Genomic DNA, 15,903 nt, shown 5'->3' with positions numbered 1-15,903 from the left:
CAATCCAGCTCTCATTTTGTGGTGATTATCTATATATCGTTGATTCGTGACCTACGACTAACTAAATGATCATCACAAAACTTATTTCAAATAAACCCCTCTTTATTTGCGTTTTTTTTTCTTTCTGTATTGAACATTTTGTACAGGTTTCTTTTAGATCCACCGAGCACGGTCATGATTTCTTGTGATATGAGGTTAACTCATGTCACAGTTAGGTACAGCCAACTATATTAGAGTATACTACAGCTTGGAAATATATTGGGAGGCATTAGGCATTTGAGTTGGCTTTCTGCTGGGAACAGTATGTCAATATATATGTTCCTGCTTTCTGTAACTGCTAGCAAGTCAGGAAACCGACATTTCATTGGTTGTCTAATGTGATACCTTCCCGTATTTTGTTATTTTTATAGCTTGAGATAGTAAGGCATATAATTAACATTATTATGATGAAATAACATTAAACAGCAACTATTTTTTTTTTCTTGTTCAAATTGTAAAAACCTCGACAGCTTCAAAGGGGGGGGGGGGGGCTGCGCCCCCTGACCCATTGCCTCGTATAATCAGAAGGCAAGCTACGCCACTGGATATACATGATTTTATTTAAAATGAACAATTATAACGCATTTTGCATAATTCATCAAAGTGTAACCATAACCGCTCATATGTTTCGAAGGTGAAGTTACAATGGAAATATATTTTAATGAACAATGTCTTCATTTGAATGATACAATGGGTATATATAAAAAAATCTTTGACGAAATCTATTCAAATAGGCGACATTATTCCATCATAGGTACGATACACTGATTGCAGATACTTTTTTTTACTATTAATAATGATGATACTTATAATGGATTCTTTTCAGTCACAATGCTAATGCAATTTAAGTAATGAGAATATGGCATAAAAAGGAATTTTGGTCCTCTGGCTCTTCAACTTCGTACTTTATTTGGCCTTTTTAACTTTTTTGGATTCGAGCGTCACTGATGAGTCTTTTGTAGACGAAACGCGCGTCTGGCGTATATACTTAATTTAGTCCTGGTATCTATGATAAGTTTATTGTATACATGCATTAATAAATTCGGACAAAATAAAGTAAATAAATCATTGGTAATTGATGATAGGTCAAAGATTATTCATTAGAATGAAGCAACATGGATGAAATGTGCATCTTAGTTTTAAGATATATATATATATATATATATATGGCTACTTTTGCGTTTTATGCTGACCATGAATGCTTATTCATTGTTAAGCTGGTACAAAATACCTTGACAAAAAAAAAATTGACTCGATTAATTTTCATAAAAGTTGGACATAATATTAACTTTGAAACTTTGACAAAAATATAAAAATTAAAAAAAAAAACTTGAACCTCACACTTTATTGGGAAAACTTCATTGTATATATATATAGCAGTTGATCATTGGTATTTCCTCAACAACAATAGAACAGTGTTAAAACGTTCGGTTGCTTTTTACAGAGTTATCTCCCTGTAGTGTTATGTACCATCTGAATAGTCGATATTTGAATGCTTGTAAGATCTAAATTAATCCCAGTTTGTTAGCTGTTATGCACTTTCAGCACATTAAAGTTCCATTCCTGAAACAACATAAAAACGTCAAGTATTTCATTCATACCGTTTTTAATTCAGTCCTTTCAGTCGCCTATACATGGCCCTCAAGGCATTGAATAAATTTCCAATATCCGTACCAAGTATAAATACCAAACTGAAAATTAGAATAACAGTACCGGATATACCAATCACACGCGAACTTAATCGTTTGTCTTCCGCACTGGTGAGCGTCCGTTTGTAATGTGAAGTTGATTTTTTGTCTACTTTAATATCACTGACAATTTTATCAATGGATTGTTGCATTTCTTCAGTTGATATGTTGGAACTGATTGTTTTATTTCGAGAATTACACAAGGAACAATCACACGATTTTGCAAAATCTGTAAAACAGTTAGAAAATAGAATATACAATCATGACAGGATTATAATGATGGGTACCGTATAACATAAACTCAAGGAATTAAATAAAATAAAAAAAAAATAAAAAAAAATTTCAACTTCTTTCACAGGAATGAAAAATGACATCCACTCTTACCTTTTCAAACGAATTTAAGATGTTTGCCTCTCAATTCATGGTCAAATATTCGGAATGTTCTCGTTTTATCCAGACAAGTAGTTCCAATAAATATTTCGCCTAATCCCTTTTTTTCTTTTTATAATTTTATAACATATAGTTTCAAGGCCATTTTTTTAAATATTAAAACATCTTTTTTTTTAATTTTTTTTAACAGTTTTTAAGAGAGAAAAAGGAGCTCGTGTTGAATACATGAAAAGTATAGAAAGAATCATTTCCAGCCAAATTTCAAAACGATTCTATCTTAAAACCAAGGACCCGGACCTATAATTTGTTTCCGCTTTTCAAGTATCGTTATTTATAAACTCTAAATTTATAATCGTCTTTTAAAAAGTTTTTATTTTAAAATAGAGGAGCAAACATCATTAAAATAGCCTCGTAGTATTACAAACTTGTCAATACAATAGTTGGTGTACAAATTATGTTAGAGTAAGTACCGGGCGTTGATACTTCACCTTTTGTTGAAGGTAAAAGTGATGTTTTTTCTGTGTTGACAAGAAATTAATCTGTTCCAGTCATGTTAAAATATATATGACTGTGTTTGTAAATAAGTGTTTTTGTATTACTAAATTTTTCATTGTTATAATTATAGATTATCATTGATCATCTCAGCGAGATTAATTTTCTCGCATGAGCTTGTACGGCGAAATTGAGAAAAGCAATCGAGTTGAGATGACCCATGATAATCTATTTATCTCTATTTAAGATCATGTAATCTATAAAGAGTGTCGTCAAATCCATGTTAATTTCATTGACAACGCCACGTGTCCCCTTAGTTTCTAGCGATAATTTTTCATGTTACTCGACTCCGATAAGAAAGGAAATTATCATTCAGCAAGATCAAGGAAATTTGGTAAATTAGCGATAATATGCAATAACGATATAAAACTAGAAATAAAAAATCACTCACGTTAAATAAAAAAAAATATATGATTGTTTACAAACCTGTTGATACATCTGTCGTTAATACGTCAATATTTGTAGAAGGGAAACCTGATGTTGCGTCTGTAAATTGCAATGTTGTTGTTTCTTCGACTAAAATTATTAATCAAATGTATTAGTACCATATAACATGTTCGAAACAATAAAATTCCTTTCATACATTATAATTTGATTTGAAAAATAAAAAAAATGATTCACGGAAATGGTGTTATGATGTTTATCACCAAAGAAAAGAGGTAAAAAGATCAATGAATTTCATTCCGATGATTTTCCATTTTCTGAATTTAAAAAAGAAACAAAAAGCATTTTGGGATTTACCTTCATCAAGAAACGCCAACCAAAATATATAAAAGCCAAAGATTTATAAGACTGAACCCATAAACAGTTTAATGAGCAAAAATTGAAAAACAACAAAATATATCTAATGACTTTTTTGTCTGAGGGTAATGGAACATAATTTTAATCACAATTTCTGAATTTACCAACGAAGGACTTCAGAAAAGTTTGTGATTAATCTTGACAGTACCAAAACAATGACTAATGGGCTGATGATACACTCGGGGACTAATAAATCATGACAGTACCAAAACAATGACTGATGATACACTCGGGGACTAATAAATCATGACAGTACCAAAACAATGACTGATGATACACTCGGGGACTAATAAATCATGACAGTACCAAAACAATGACTGATGATACACTCGGGGACTAATAAATCTTGACAGTACCAAAACAATGACTGATGATACACTCGGGGACTAATAAATCATGACAGGACCAAAACAATGACTGATGATACACTCGGGGACTAATAAATCATGACAGTACCAAAACAATGACTGATGATACACTGGGGTACTAATAAATCATGACAGTACCAAAACAATGACTGATGATACACACGGGGACTAATAAATCATGACAGTACCAAAACAATGACTGATGATACACTCGGGGACTAATAAATCATGACAGTACCAAAACAATGACTGATGATACACTCGGGGACTAGTAAATCTTGACAGCACCAAAACAATGACTGATGATACACTCGGGGACTAATAAATCATGACAGTACCAAAACAATGACTGATGATACATTCGGGGACTAATAAATCATGACAGTACCAAAACAATGACTGATGATACACACGGGGACTAATAAATCATGACAGTACCAAAACAATGACTGATGATACACTCGGGGACTAATAAATCATGACAGTACCAAAACAATGACTGATGATACACTCAGTGACTAATAAATCATGACAGTACCAAAACAATGACTAATGGGCTGATGATACACTCGGGGACTAATAAATCTTGACAGTACCAAAACAATGACTGATGATACACTCGGGGACTAATAAATCATGACAGTACCAAAACAATGACTGATGATACACTCTGGGACTAATAAATCATGACAGTACCAAAACAATGACTGATGATACACTCAGTGACTAATAAATCATGACAGTACCAAAACAATGACTAATGGGCTGATGATACACTCGGGGACTAATAAATCTTGACAGTACCAAAACAATGACTGATGATACACACGGGGACTAATAAATCATGACAGTGCCAAAACAATGACTGATGATACACACGGGGACTAATAAATCATGACAGTACCAAAACAATGACTGATGATACACTCGGGGACTAATAAATCATGACAGTACCAAAACAATGACTGATGATACACTCGGGGACTAATAAATCATGACAGTACCAAAACAATGACTGATGATACACACGGGGACTAATAAATCATGACAGTGCCAAAACAATGACTGATGATACACACGGGGACTAATAAATCATGACAGTACCAAAACAATGACTGATGATACACTCGGGGACTAATAAATCATGACAGTGCCAAAACAATGACTGATGATACACACGGGGACTAATAAATCATGACAGTACCAAAACAATGACTGATGATACACACGGGGACTAATAAATCATGACAGTACCAAAACAATGACTGATGATACACTCGGGGACTAATAAATCATGACAGTACCAAAACAATGACTGATGATACACTCGGGGACTAATAAATCATGACAGTACCAAAACAATGACTGATGATACATTCGGGGACCAATAAATCATGACAGTACCAAAACAATGACTGATGATACACTCGGGGACTAATAAATCATGACAGTACCAAAACAATGACTGATGATACACTCAGTGACTAATAAATCATGACAGTACCAAAACAATTACTAATGGGCTGATGATACACTCGGGGACTAATAAATCTTGACAGTACCAAAACAATGACTGATGATACACTCGGGGACTAATAATTCTTGACAGTACCAAAACAATGACTGATGATACACACGGGGACTAATAAATCATGACAGTACCAAAACAATGACTGATGATACACTCGGGGACTAATAAATCATGACAGTACCAAAACAATGACTGATGATACACTCGGGGACTAATAAATCTTGACAGTACCAAAACAATGACTGATGATACACTCAGTGACTAATAAATCATGACAGTACCAAAACAATGACTGATGATACACTCAGTGACTAATAAATCATGACAGTACCAAAACAATGACTAATGAGCTGATGATACACCCGGCGACTAATAAATCATGACAGTACCAAAACAATGACTGATGATACACCCGGGGACTAATAAATCATGACAGTACCAAAACAATGACCGATGATACACTCGGGGACTAATAAATCTTGACAGTACCAAAAAAATTACTGATGATACACTCGGGGACTAATAAATCATGACAGTACCAAAACAATGACTGATGATACATTCGGGGACTAATAAATCATGACAGTACCAAAACAATGACTGATGATACACACGGGGACTAATAAATAATGACAGTACCAAAACAATGACTAATGGGCTGATGATACACTCGGGGACTAATAAATCATGACAGTACCAAAACAATGACTGATGATACATTCGGGGACTAATAAATCATGACAGTACCAAAACAATGACTGATGATACACACGGGGACTTATGAATCATGACAGTACCAAAACAATGACTGATGATACACTCGGGGACTTATAAATCTTGACAGTACCAAAACAATGACTGATGATACACTCGGGGACTAATAAATCTTGACAGTACCAAAACAATGACTGATGATACACACAGGGACTCATAAATCTTGACAGTACCAAATCAATGACTGATGATACACTCGGGGACTAATAAATCATGATAGTACCAAAACAATGACTGATGATACATTCGGGGACTAATAAATCATGACAGTACCAAAACAATGACTGATGATACACTCGGGGGACTAATAAATCAATACAGTACCAAAACAATGACTGATGATACACTCGGGGACTAATAAATCATGACAGTACCAAAACAATGACTGATGATACACTCTGGGACTAATAAATCATGACAGTACCAAAACAATGACTGATGATACACTCAGTGACTAATAAATCATGACAGTACCAAAACAATGACTAATGGGCTGATGATACACTCGCGGACTAATAAATCTTGACAGTACCAAAACAATGACTGATGATACACTCGGGGACTAATAAATCATGACAGTACCAAAACAATGACTGATGATACACTCGGGGACTAATAAATCATGACAGTACCAAAACAATGACTGATGATACACTCAGTGACTAATAAATCATGACAGTACCAAAAACAATGACTAATGGGCTGATGATACACTCGGGGACTAATAAATCTTGACAGTACCAAAACAATGACTGATGATACACTCAGTGACTAATAAATCATGACAGTACTAAAACAATGACTAATGGGCTGATGATACACTCGGGGACTACTAAATCTTGACAGTACCAAAACAATGACTGATGATACACTCTGGGACTAATAAATCATGACAGCACCAAAACAATGACTGATGATACACTCGGGGACTAATAAATCATGACAGTACCAAAACAATGACTGATGATACACACGGGGACTAATAAATCATGACAGTACCAAAACAATGACTGATGATACACTCGGGGACTAATAAATCAACATTGATGGTATCTTTCATTTATAATATTCAAATCGAGTTTACTCAATATATGTTAATTTAATTTCTCTAAGCATAAAAATGTTCCAGAAGGAATTTGAAAAAAAAATTATATTGATAAATGAAATGCAAGGTTATGTTATTCTGCCAATGTACTTTTTGTCTTTGTATTGCTAAGCCTGTTATAACTTATTATATGCAAAAATGTAAGAAAAATTTATCAACAAATACACATCATCAGTTAGGTTCTATACAAAGTTAGATTTTGTCGTGACCTTAAACAAAACATTTCCTTTCTCAATTTTATTATTTGTGTCTACAGTTTATGTTTTTTTATTTTTTTTTTATAAAAATGCACTAGAGGATAAGAAGATATATTCGAGCTTTCAATTAATAGCGAAAAAAGATATATAGAGTTATCGCCAAAATGAAGTAAATGTTTTAAACGTTTTTTTCTAATTAATTAATTTATACTTTTAAAAGTCGTTTAAACTTTTCTTCAAAAAGCATTATAAAATTTGTATACCTGTTGTTATGATTTTTGTTGTCAATGTCTGCATTTCCCCTATAAGGAAAAGATCATTGTGTAATATAATCATATATCTACAGAAAAAAAACAACAACAAAAAACATCCGGAAAATAAACCACAAAAGGAAACCGAGAAAAAAATATTTGTGTAAAAATAACTTGACTTGTCCATATCACTGTGTATGGAAATAATCAAATTGTGTGCTTCCAAATAAAAGCCTATTTTCTAGATTCACAATCTCAAGTGACGGTTTGGATATTCATAATCACGTATCATTTACATTTCTTTTAGATGTGTTATATCTTCAAAGACATTTGATTTGTTTAGCAATTTGTATAGAATATTAGATTCATATCCGAAGTATTGAAATAAAAAATACGTTGATTAAAACCCGAAAGATTAAATTTTCCCCTCTTTCTGCGAGTATTATTTAACATATTTCACATTTGTTGACAACAAAGTTATATTAAGGCATGTAAGCTTCATTAAATGCTCATTCGTGAACAAAGTCCTGACACTTTCGTTTATTGCCTTACGGTGACTTTTAGTTGTTTAATCCTCGTTCTCTTTTCTCTGACAGATTCTTTTTTAAGGAGCTCACACAGCATCGCCTGATTAGTATGAGTAAACCCCGCCTCTTTCTGTTTTACCTGTATCTTGTCAGGAGACATATAAGATAGTGGTTGTTCTTCGTTGCTTTTCTTATCAATTGTAGCTCCCGTCTGTCTGTTTTTTTAATCACCTGAACATTGGGTTGGGTTGTTTTATTTGCTTTTTTTCACGGTTGTCTAGTTGACGGAGCCTATTAAATCTTTTCTTGCGACTGGTTTTGTTCATTGTTAAAGGCATTAGGATAATATATTCAAGCTATCATCCAGGTCTGGTTAATAATCGTATCATTGATAATCGTCTCTAATCGTCTCATTGATAATCGTCTCTAATCGTCTCGTTGATAATCGTCTCTAATCGTCTCATTGATTATCGTCTCATTGATAATAGACTCATTGGCAATCGTTCCATTGATAATCGTCTCATTGATAATCGTCTCATTGATAATAGACTCATTGGCAATCGTTCCATTGATAATTGTCTCATTTAGAATCGTCTCATTGAGAATCGTCTATTTGATAATCGTTTCATTGAGAATCGTCCCATTGATGATTGTCTCAGTGATAATCGTCTCATTGAGAATCGTCCCATTGATAATTGTCTCATTGATAATCGTCTCATTGATAATAGTTTCCTTGAGAATCGTCTTATTGATTATCTTCTCATTGAGAATCGTCTATTTGATAATCGTCTCATTGGAAATTGTATAGCAGCTTCTTATTTTATCTGCTTTAATATTTCCAGTGTTAGTGCTGCAAGTTTATTTATATTGAAACTGTTTGGTAGTTTTTATAATGCAAATATAACATAATATATAAAAGTTAAGTTTGATAAATTCGGCGGTTCTCGCAATACACTTGTTACATGCTTATTGCAAATGATGCAATGCAAACGCACCCAAGTAATGGAAACTTACCTTCAAAACATATTTTGATGAACAATGTCACACCAACATAATTATCCTCATTTTTTAAACAATAATCTGTATCTTTGCTGTTAAACAACCAACAATCGTCACAGGAACATCCGGGGAGATAAGCAGCCGCCCAGCATTCCACATCATTTGTGTTGACTGAATCGAGACATTTTGTCTTACATGTTGATTGGCTTATTTCAAAACTGGCAAGATAGTCAGGTGACGCTATGGGTGCAGAATTACATCCCTTACCAGCAGGTCTCTGGTCAAACGTACATTGACCTGTGAATGACAAAGTGTATTATATAAGACACAATTTATCTGAGATAAGAGGGGGAACGAAAGGAAATTAAAAATAAACATTTTGTCCTGGTTACATCCGAAAATATATAACCTTGCTCATGAATAGATCAGAAATGAATATTCTGCGACATAAAATGTAGGAAGTAACTATGTACTTAGATTGAAATAAGTGCACGTGGTAGAGGGTTAAGATATAAAGTTGATTGACAATAATCCTCCTGTCCCTTCACTTGAGGAATATCAAATGGTCGTCACCTGGTTAATATTTTGAAATGAGGTTTCCACCCGAGAGAGTCAGAACTTCTGTATTGAAATAATTTATTATTGACATGGTCACACTTATAAATCAGCTGTTTGCCAAACTTCGAAATTTTGGAAAATATTAATGATTTTCTATCACAGAAATAGAGTACCGTTGCTGTATTCAGACATAAACCATCTGGAATTTTTGGTCACCAATGCTCCCTTACTATGTAGTTTATTTGGCTTTCTTATCTTTTTTGATTTAAGGCGTCACTGATTAGTGTTTTCAAGGCGTAGCACGCATCATAATTTAAAGCATGGTATTTGTGATGAGTTCAACACATATTTTATCAGTTATTATCCCTGAGGTCGACTTATGGTGTCGACGTATTGAAGCCACTTGTCTTAATTATTTATTGTATAACAATGAAGTAAGTGCAAGAAAGAAAACATCTCAACAGACACGCTTCATTTACTTGACAAATATTAGCACTTTTAATTGTTCAGAAAACACGCCCAGTTTACACTATTTATAGATACCATGCAATGCATCAATTGTTTAATGAAAGTGAAACATTATGTTTTATTGTTAGACAAATTTATATAGATAGCATTAAGTATTATTGAATACTTCATTAATCCGACATTTGAAGTCAATACTTGATTGTTTTTATTACTGCTCTTTATTTCAAAAATAGTTTGAGAACACTTTTAGTTATACGGTCTTTAATTTTCTACGCTGTGTTTTGTTCATTGTGACATGTTTCTTGTGCTATAAGTTTGTCATCTACATTTACGTATACGTTCCTTTTATATCTTCCCCCTTTCGCTTTCAGAACAATATATATAAAAGCGTCGTTCACCTGTAATACTCTACATTCCTTGACGATTCGACGAATTTATAAGGGTTTTAGTATCATTATATATACCGCTTATAGCGTTGTTCACATGTTATATTATTCATTTCTTGTAAGTGTTCCCTTTGTTAACCATATGGAGTAATTAATACAATTATTATGAATATCATACAAATACCTTCTTGTTTGTCTTTTGGTCTTTTGTTTGCCATGACGGTGATTTTGTCATCGACTTATTATTTGGAAAATTTTATTTGTGTCTTTCACAATTTGACATACCTACGTCCATTTCACATACAAACATGTGTTTTTGAGAACAACTATGCTCCAACCAGTCACCATTTGGTGGATTTAGTGCGAAACAAAATGACCCAGATGTTGTTGTAGGGTTTCCTATAGCATAGTTTGTCCATGCCGGTGCTGCATTATCCGTCCACTTTTCATTTCCGGTTGAATCTCGGCGTAAACCTGTCCATATAAAATCGTCTCTGAAAATATTTTCAAAAAATGTTATGTTTTAATAGAGTTTAAAGTTGGAAACAATAAGATATAAACGATTTGGGAGTATTGCAAATGAGAAACAATCAACAAGAAACATAATGATTTAGGTGTAAGCAAATATAGATATAAAGAGAAATTAAACAACCTGAATAATGTATAAAAAATAATTCATCAACACATATGAAAGGCAACAACCTATAAATATCTTTGTTGATATGCCATTGCGTTTTCGATCATTAGATAAATTGCGTTTTGCGTTTCAAACAGTAGCATTCCAATATATGGAATCATATTACTTATTTTACTACATACTTGCATTGCTTAATAGTCTCGCTCTTTATATCAGTTCTATTTTATCGTGTTTTACCTCTTTTTTAAATATTGGATTAAGACAGAAGAAGAAAACAACTTTAATAGTTTATCGACAACATTCACTTATGTGATTACTAAAAGGACCAGAATGTTATCATGAAAGTTTAAAAAGACAAACAATATTTGGATTAACTCCAGAACCTTTTGAAATCGTTTCATAGCGTTTATATTTTATATATGACAAACTGTAGTGTCTAAATTTGTACTATAGCTTGTGTTTCGAATCATGATTTATTTGTGATTACTTTTTTATGTAATCAATTGTTGTATGTTGCCACAGGTATGAAAAATGCATATCCTTATCCAGTCTTGTATAGAAGTGTATTATTATTCCCTTGATGGTTTAAACACTGTTGTGTTGTGTTGCATATTGGTAGTCTCATGTGACTTTTTAGCTCACCTGGCCTAAAAGGCCATGTGAGCTTTTCTCATCACTTGGCGTCCGTCGTCGTCGACGTCGTCGTCGTCGTCGTCGTCGTCGTCGTCTGTCGTCGTTAACAAATTTTCAAACATCTTCTCCTCTGAAACTACTGAATGGATTTGAATGAAACTTAACATGATTGTTCCTTAGTATATCCTGCACAAAATGTGCGCTTCGATTTTTGATCCGTCAAAAAACATGGCCGCCGTTACTTAAAATAGAACATAGGGGTCAAATGCAGTTTTTGGCTTATATCTCAAAAACGAAAGCATTTAGAGCAAATCTGACATGGGGTAAAAATGTTCATTAGGTCAAGATCTATCAGCCCTGAAATTTTCAGATGAATCAAACAAACCATTGTTGGGTTGCTGCCACTTAATTGGTAATTTTAAGGAAATTTTGCAGTTTTTGGTCATTATCTTGAATATTATTATAGATAAAGATAAACTGTAAACAGCAAAAAAGATCAGCAAAGTAAGATCTACAAATAAGTTAATATGACCAAAATTGTCAATTGACCCCTTAAGGGGTTATTGTCCTTTAATGACAATTTTTCACAATTTGTTCATCATATTTGCTAACTTTAAAAAATCTTCTCCTCTGAAACTACTGAATGGATTTGGTTAAAACTTAGCATGGTTGTTCCTTAGATTATCCTGCACAAAGTGTGTGCTTTGATTTTTGATCCGTCAAAAAACATGGCCGCCGTTACTTAAAATAGAACATAGGGGTCAAATGCAGTTTTTGGCTTATATCTCAAAAACGAAAGCATTAAGAGCAAATCTGACATGGAGTAAAAATGTTCATTAGGTCAATACCTATCAGCCCTGAAATTTTCAGATGAATCAAACATCCAATTGTTGGGTTGCTGCCACTTAATTGGTAATTTTAAGGAAATTTTGCAGTTTTTGGTCATTATCTTGAATATTATTATAGATAAAGATAAACTGTAAACAGCAAAAAAGATCAGCAAAGTAAGATCTACAAATAAGTTAATATGACCAAAATTGTCAATTGACCCCTTAAGGGGTTATTGTCCTTTAATGACAATTTTTCACAATTTGTTCATCATATTTGCTAACTTTAAAAAATCTTCTCCTCTGAAACTACTGAATGGATTTGGTTAAAACTTAGCATGGTTGTTCCTTAGATTATCCTGCACAAAGTGTGTGCTTTGATTTTTGATCCGTCAAAAAACATGGCCGCCGTTACTTAAAATAGAACATAGGGGTCAAATGCAGTTTTTGGCTTATATCTCAAAAACGAAAGCATTTAGAGCAAATCTGACATGGGGTAAAAATGTTCATTAGGTCAAGATCTATCAGCCCTGAAATTTTCAGATGAATCAAACAAACCATTGTTGGGTTGCTGCCACTTAATTGGTAATTTTAAGGAAATTTTGCAGTTTTTGGTCATTATCTTGAATATTATTATAGATAAAGAGAAACTGTAAACAGCAAAAAAGATCAGCAAAGTAAGATCTACAAATAAGTCAATTTGACCAAAATTGTCAATTGACCTCTTTAGGAGTTATTGCCCTTTAAAGACTTTTTTCACAATTTGTTCATCATGTTGACTTACTTTAAAAAATCTTCTCTTATGAAACTGCTGTATCAATTTCAGCCAAACTTAGGCTAAATGAGTTTCAGAGTTTCAGAGTATCTAGTATAAATTTTATATTTCATTTCCTTGTATGTCAAGAAACATAGCTCCTATGGCTAAAATAGAACATAGGAGAAAATGATTTTTTTTTGCTTTTGAAGAAAATAGGACGATTCAAAGAACATTTAAATAAATTGAAAAGCCAAAATAATCATTGATGAGAGATTAAACCAAAAAAATTCAGGTGAGCGATTCAGGCTCTTGAGAGCCTCTTGTTTAATATCATATAGTAAACGAGTTTACTAGTGGAACAGAAAATGATTAGTTATTGTTAGATAACCTAATCAACAATAAGTAAAACCCATACCGCAAAGGATATAAAACATTGAAAATACCTACAGTGATCCAAGTCCAAGTTCAGCCTTGATCAAATTAACGACAAAATCATTTTCTTGTAAAGTATCTATTTTCAACATTCTCATTTTCGAATCTTCACATATAACTTTCGCTTCTGTCCATGCTCTTTCTACATTGTTAAATATAAAATGTTGTTTTATGCTAGTCCCATGAACTACAAAACATAAATTAACAATAATATATATATATATATAGTCTATAAGAATCTACCAACAAGTAAACTTACTAGATATTTGCTCATCAAATATAGGGAAGAACAAAAAATTTGCGAAAGCAAATTAACAGATCTAACATTGTCGGGTTGATGTTTAAGACAAGTTGTATATACATAATGTACACAGCCATGTATCACCATCATTGCTGGTGATCCGATGGATAAATCTGTTGTAGAGTTGTCACTGACTCAGATGTACTTATTAATATAATTATTTTCTGTGACTGTATCTTGCATTAATTTGTAGGATCCTTTACTATAGATAATTGAGCTGATCTGTAACAATAACATCTCCATGGCGCTAGATTTTAAACTGACGAGGAAAGGTAACACACGGCCACCGAAAGCTTTATTATTGTGAAGCCCAGGTGGTCGTGTGGTCTAGCGGGACGGCTACAGTGCAGGCGATTTGGTGTCACGATACCTCAGTAGCATGAGTTCCAATCCCGGCGTGGGAAGAACAAAAAATTTGCGTAAGCAAATTTATAGATCTAACATTGTTGGGTTGATGTTTAAGACGAGTTGTATATACATAATGTACACAGCCATGTATCACCATCATCGCTGGTGGTCCGATGGATAAATCTGTTGTAGAGTTGTCACTGACTCAGACGTACATATATATATACCACTCAGACGTACTTATTTATATAATTATTTTCTGTGACTGTATCTTGCATCAATTTGTAGGATCCTTTACTATAGATAATTGAGCTGATCTGTAACAATAACATCTCCATGCCTTATATATATAAGGCATGGAGATATTATTGTTACATATCAGCTCAAAACACACGGCCACTGAAAGCTTTATTTTTTAGAAGCCCAGGTGGTCGTGTGGTCTAGTGGGACGGTGTGATTTGGTGTCACGATATCTCAGTAGCATGGGTTCGAATCCCGGCGAGGGAAGAACAAAAAATTTGCGAAAGCAAATTTACAGATCTAACATTGTTGATGTTTAAGACGAGTTATATATATATATATATATCATTATAAGGGGAGACATTACAATAGCAGCAATCAAATCATAGGTCAAAGAAAAGTAGACATCACCATGACAAATGTATATCAATAAAAATCAACACTAAAACTAGGGTAGAATAAGAATTATGCGTCTTTGTTTGTTCTTCTGAATTATATAAGGATGAAATCAATTTCTGCATGTAAAGACACCGTATAAGACACCATATGTTTAATAACATATTGGCATTTTTACGGGACAAATTTACGAGCGATCGGTATGGACACTATTTTGATCCTTTTAAACTTTACATTACCTTTTCTTATTTCAAAAGACATATATTTTCTTAGTGTAAGGTTGTCATTTCTAATTTCAAACTTGATAACTCTGACTTTCAATTTGACATTTAATATTGCAAGATTCACGTTGCTGACCTCACAATTGGAACTGAGAGATGTGAAGTAAGATATGAAAAAAATAAGGTCTTAGATCTTCTAGATACTATAATATTAGTCAGCTGATCTGTAGTTTTAGCGATTGTTTACTATTCCAGATTGTGACGTTGTGGAAAAAAGTAAAATATCATAAATACATAACTCCGTGGAAAGTCTCTTATCATAAGGTAAAATCAAAAGCTCAAACACACCAAACGAATGGATAACAACTGTCATATTCCTGACTGGGTACAGGCATTTTCTTATGTATAAAATGGTGGATTAAACAAGGTTGAAAGCTAGCTAAACCCCTACTTGTATGACAGTCGCATCAAATTCCA

At 33.2% G+C, this 15,903-nt stretch overlaps 1 protein-coding gene across 1 annotated transcript; it reads right to left on the bottom strand.

Annotated features, from left to right (window-relative positions):
- Nucleotides 1-1,369: 1,369 nt before the first annotated feature.
- Nucleotides 1,370-14,057, bottom strand: LOC143056957 (uncharacterized). Its single transcript, XM_076230169.1, has 6 exons — nucleotides 13,936-14,057; nucleotides 10,920-11,128; nucleotides 9,238-9,519; nucleotides 7,709-7,747; nucleotides 3,096-3,185; nucleotides 1,370-1,956 (listed from the first exon to the last, which is right to left on the bottom strand). Exons 1-6 carry the CDS (start codon nucleotides 14,016-14,018, stop codon nucleotides 1,646-1,648), a joined length of 1,014 nt encoding a protein of 337 aa, XP_076086284.1. The 5' UTR covers nucleotides 14,019-14,057; the 3' UTR covers nucleotides 1,370-1,645.
- Between the last annotated feature and the right edge of the window lie 1,846 nt (nucleotides 14,058-15,903).

This window comes from Mytilus galloprovincialis, chromosome 13, assembly GCF_965363235.1.
Source record: "Mytilus galloprovincialis chromosome 13, xbMytGall1.hap1.1, whole genome shotgun sequence".
NCBI lineage: Eukaryota > Metazoa > Mollusca > Bivalvia > Mytilida > Mytilidae > Mytilus > Mytilus galloprovincialis.
Note: the sequence above shows the minus strand (reverse complement) of the source record. Positions and strands in the feature narration are given on the sequence as shown.

Coding starts and splice junctions, on each gene's coding strand:
- LOC143056957 (XM_076230169.1), bottom strand. CDS start 14,018: ATGAGAATGTTGAAAATAGATACTTTACAAGAAAATGATTTTGTCGTT. Junction 11,129..13,935: donor GAACTTGGACTTGGATCACT/GTAGGTATTTTC, acceptor AAATATTTTCAG/AGACGATTTTATATGGACAG. Junction 7,748..9,237: donor CATCAAAATATGTTTTGAAG/GTAAGTTTCCAT, acceptor TTTTCCTTATAG/GGGAAATGCAGACATTGACA.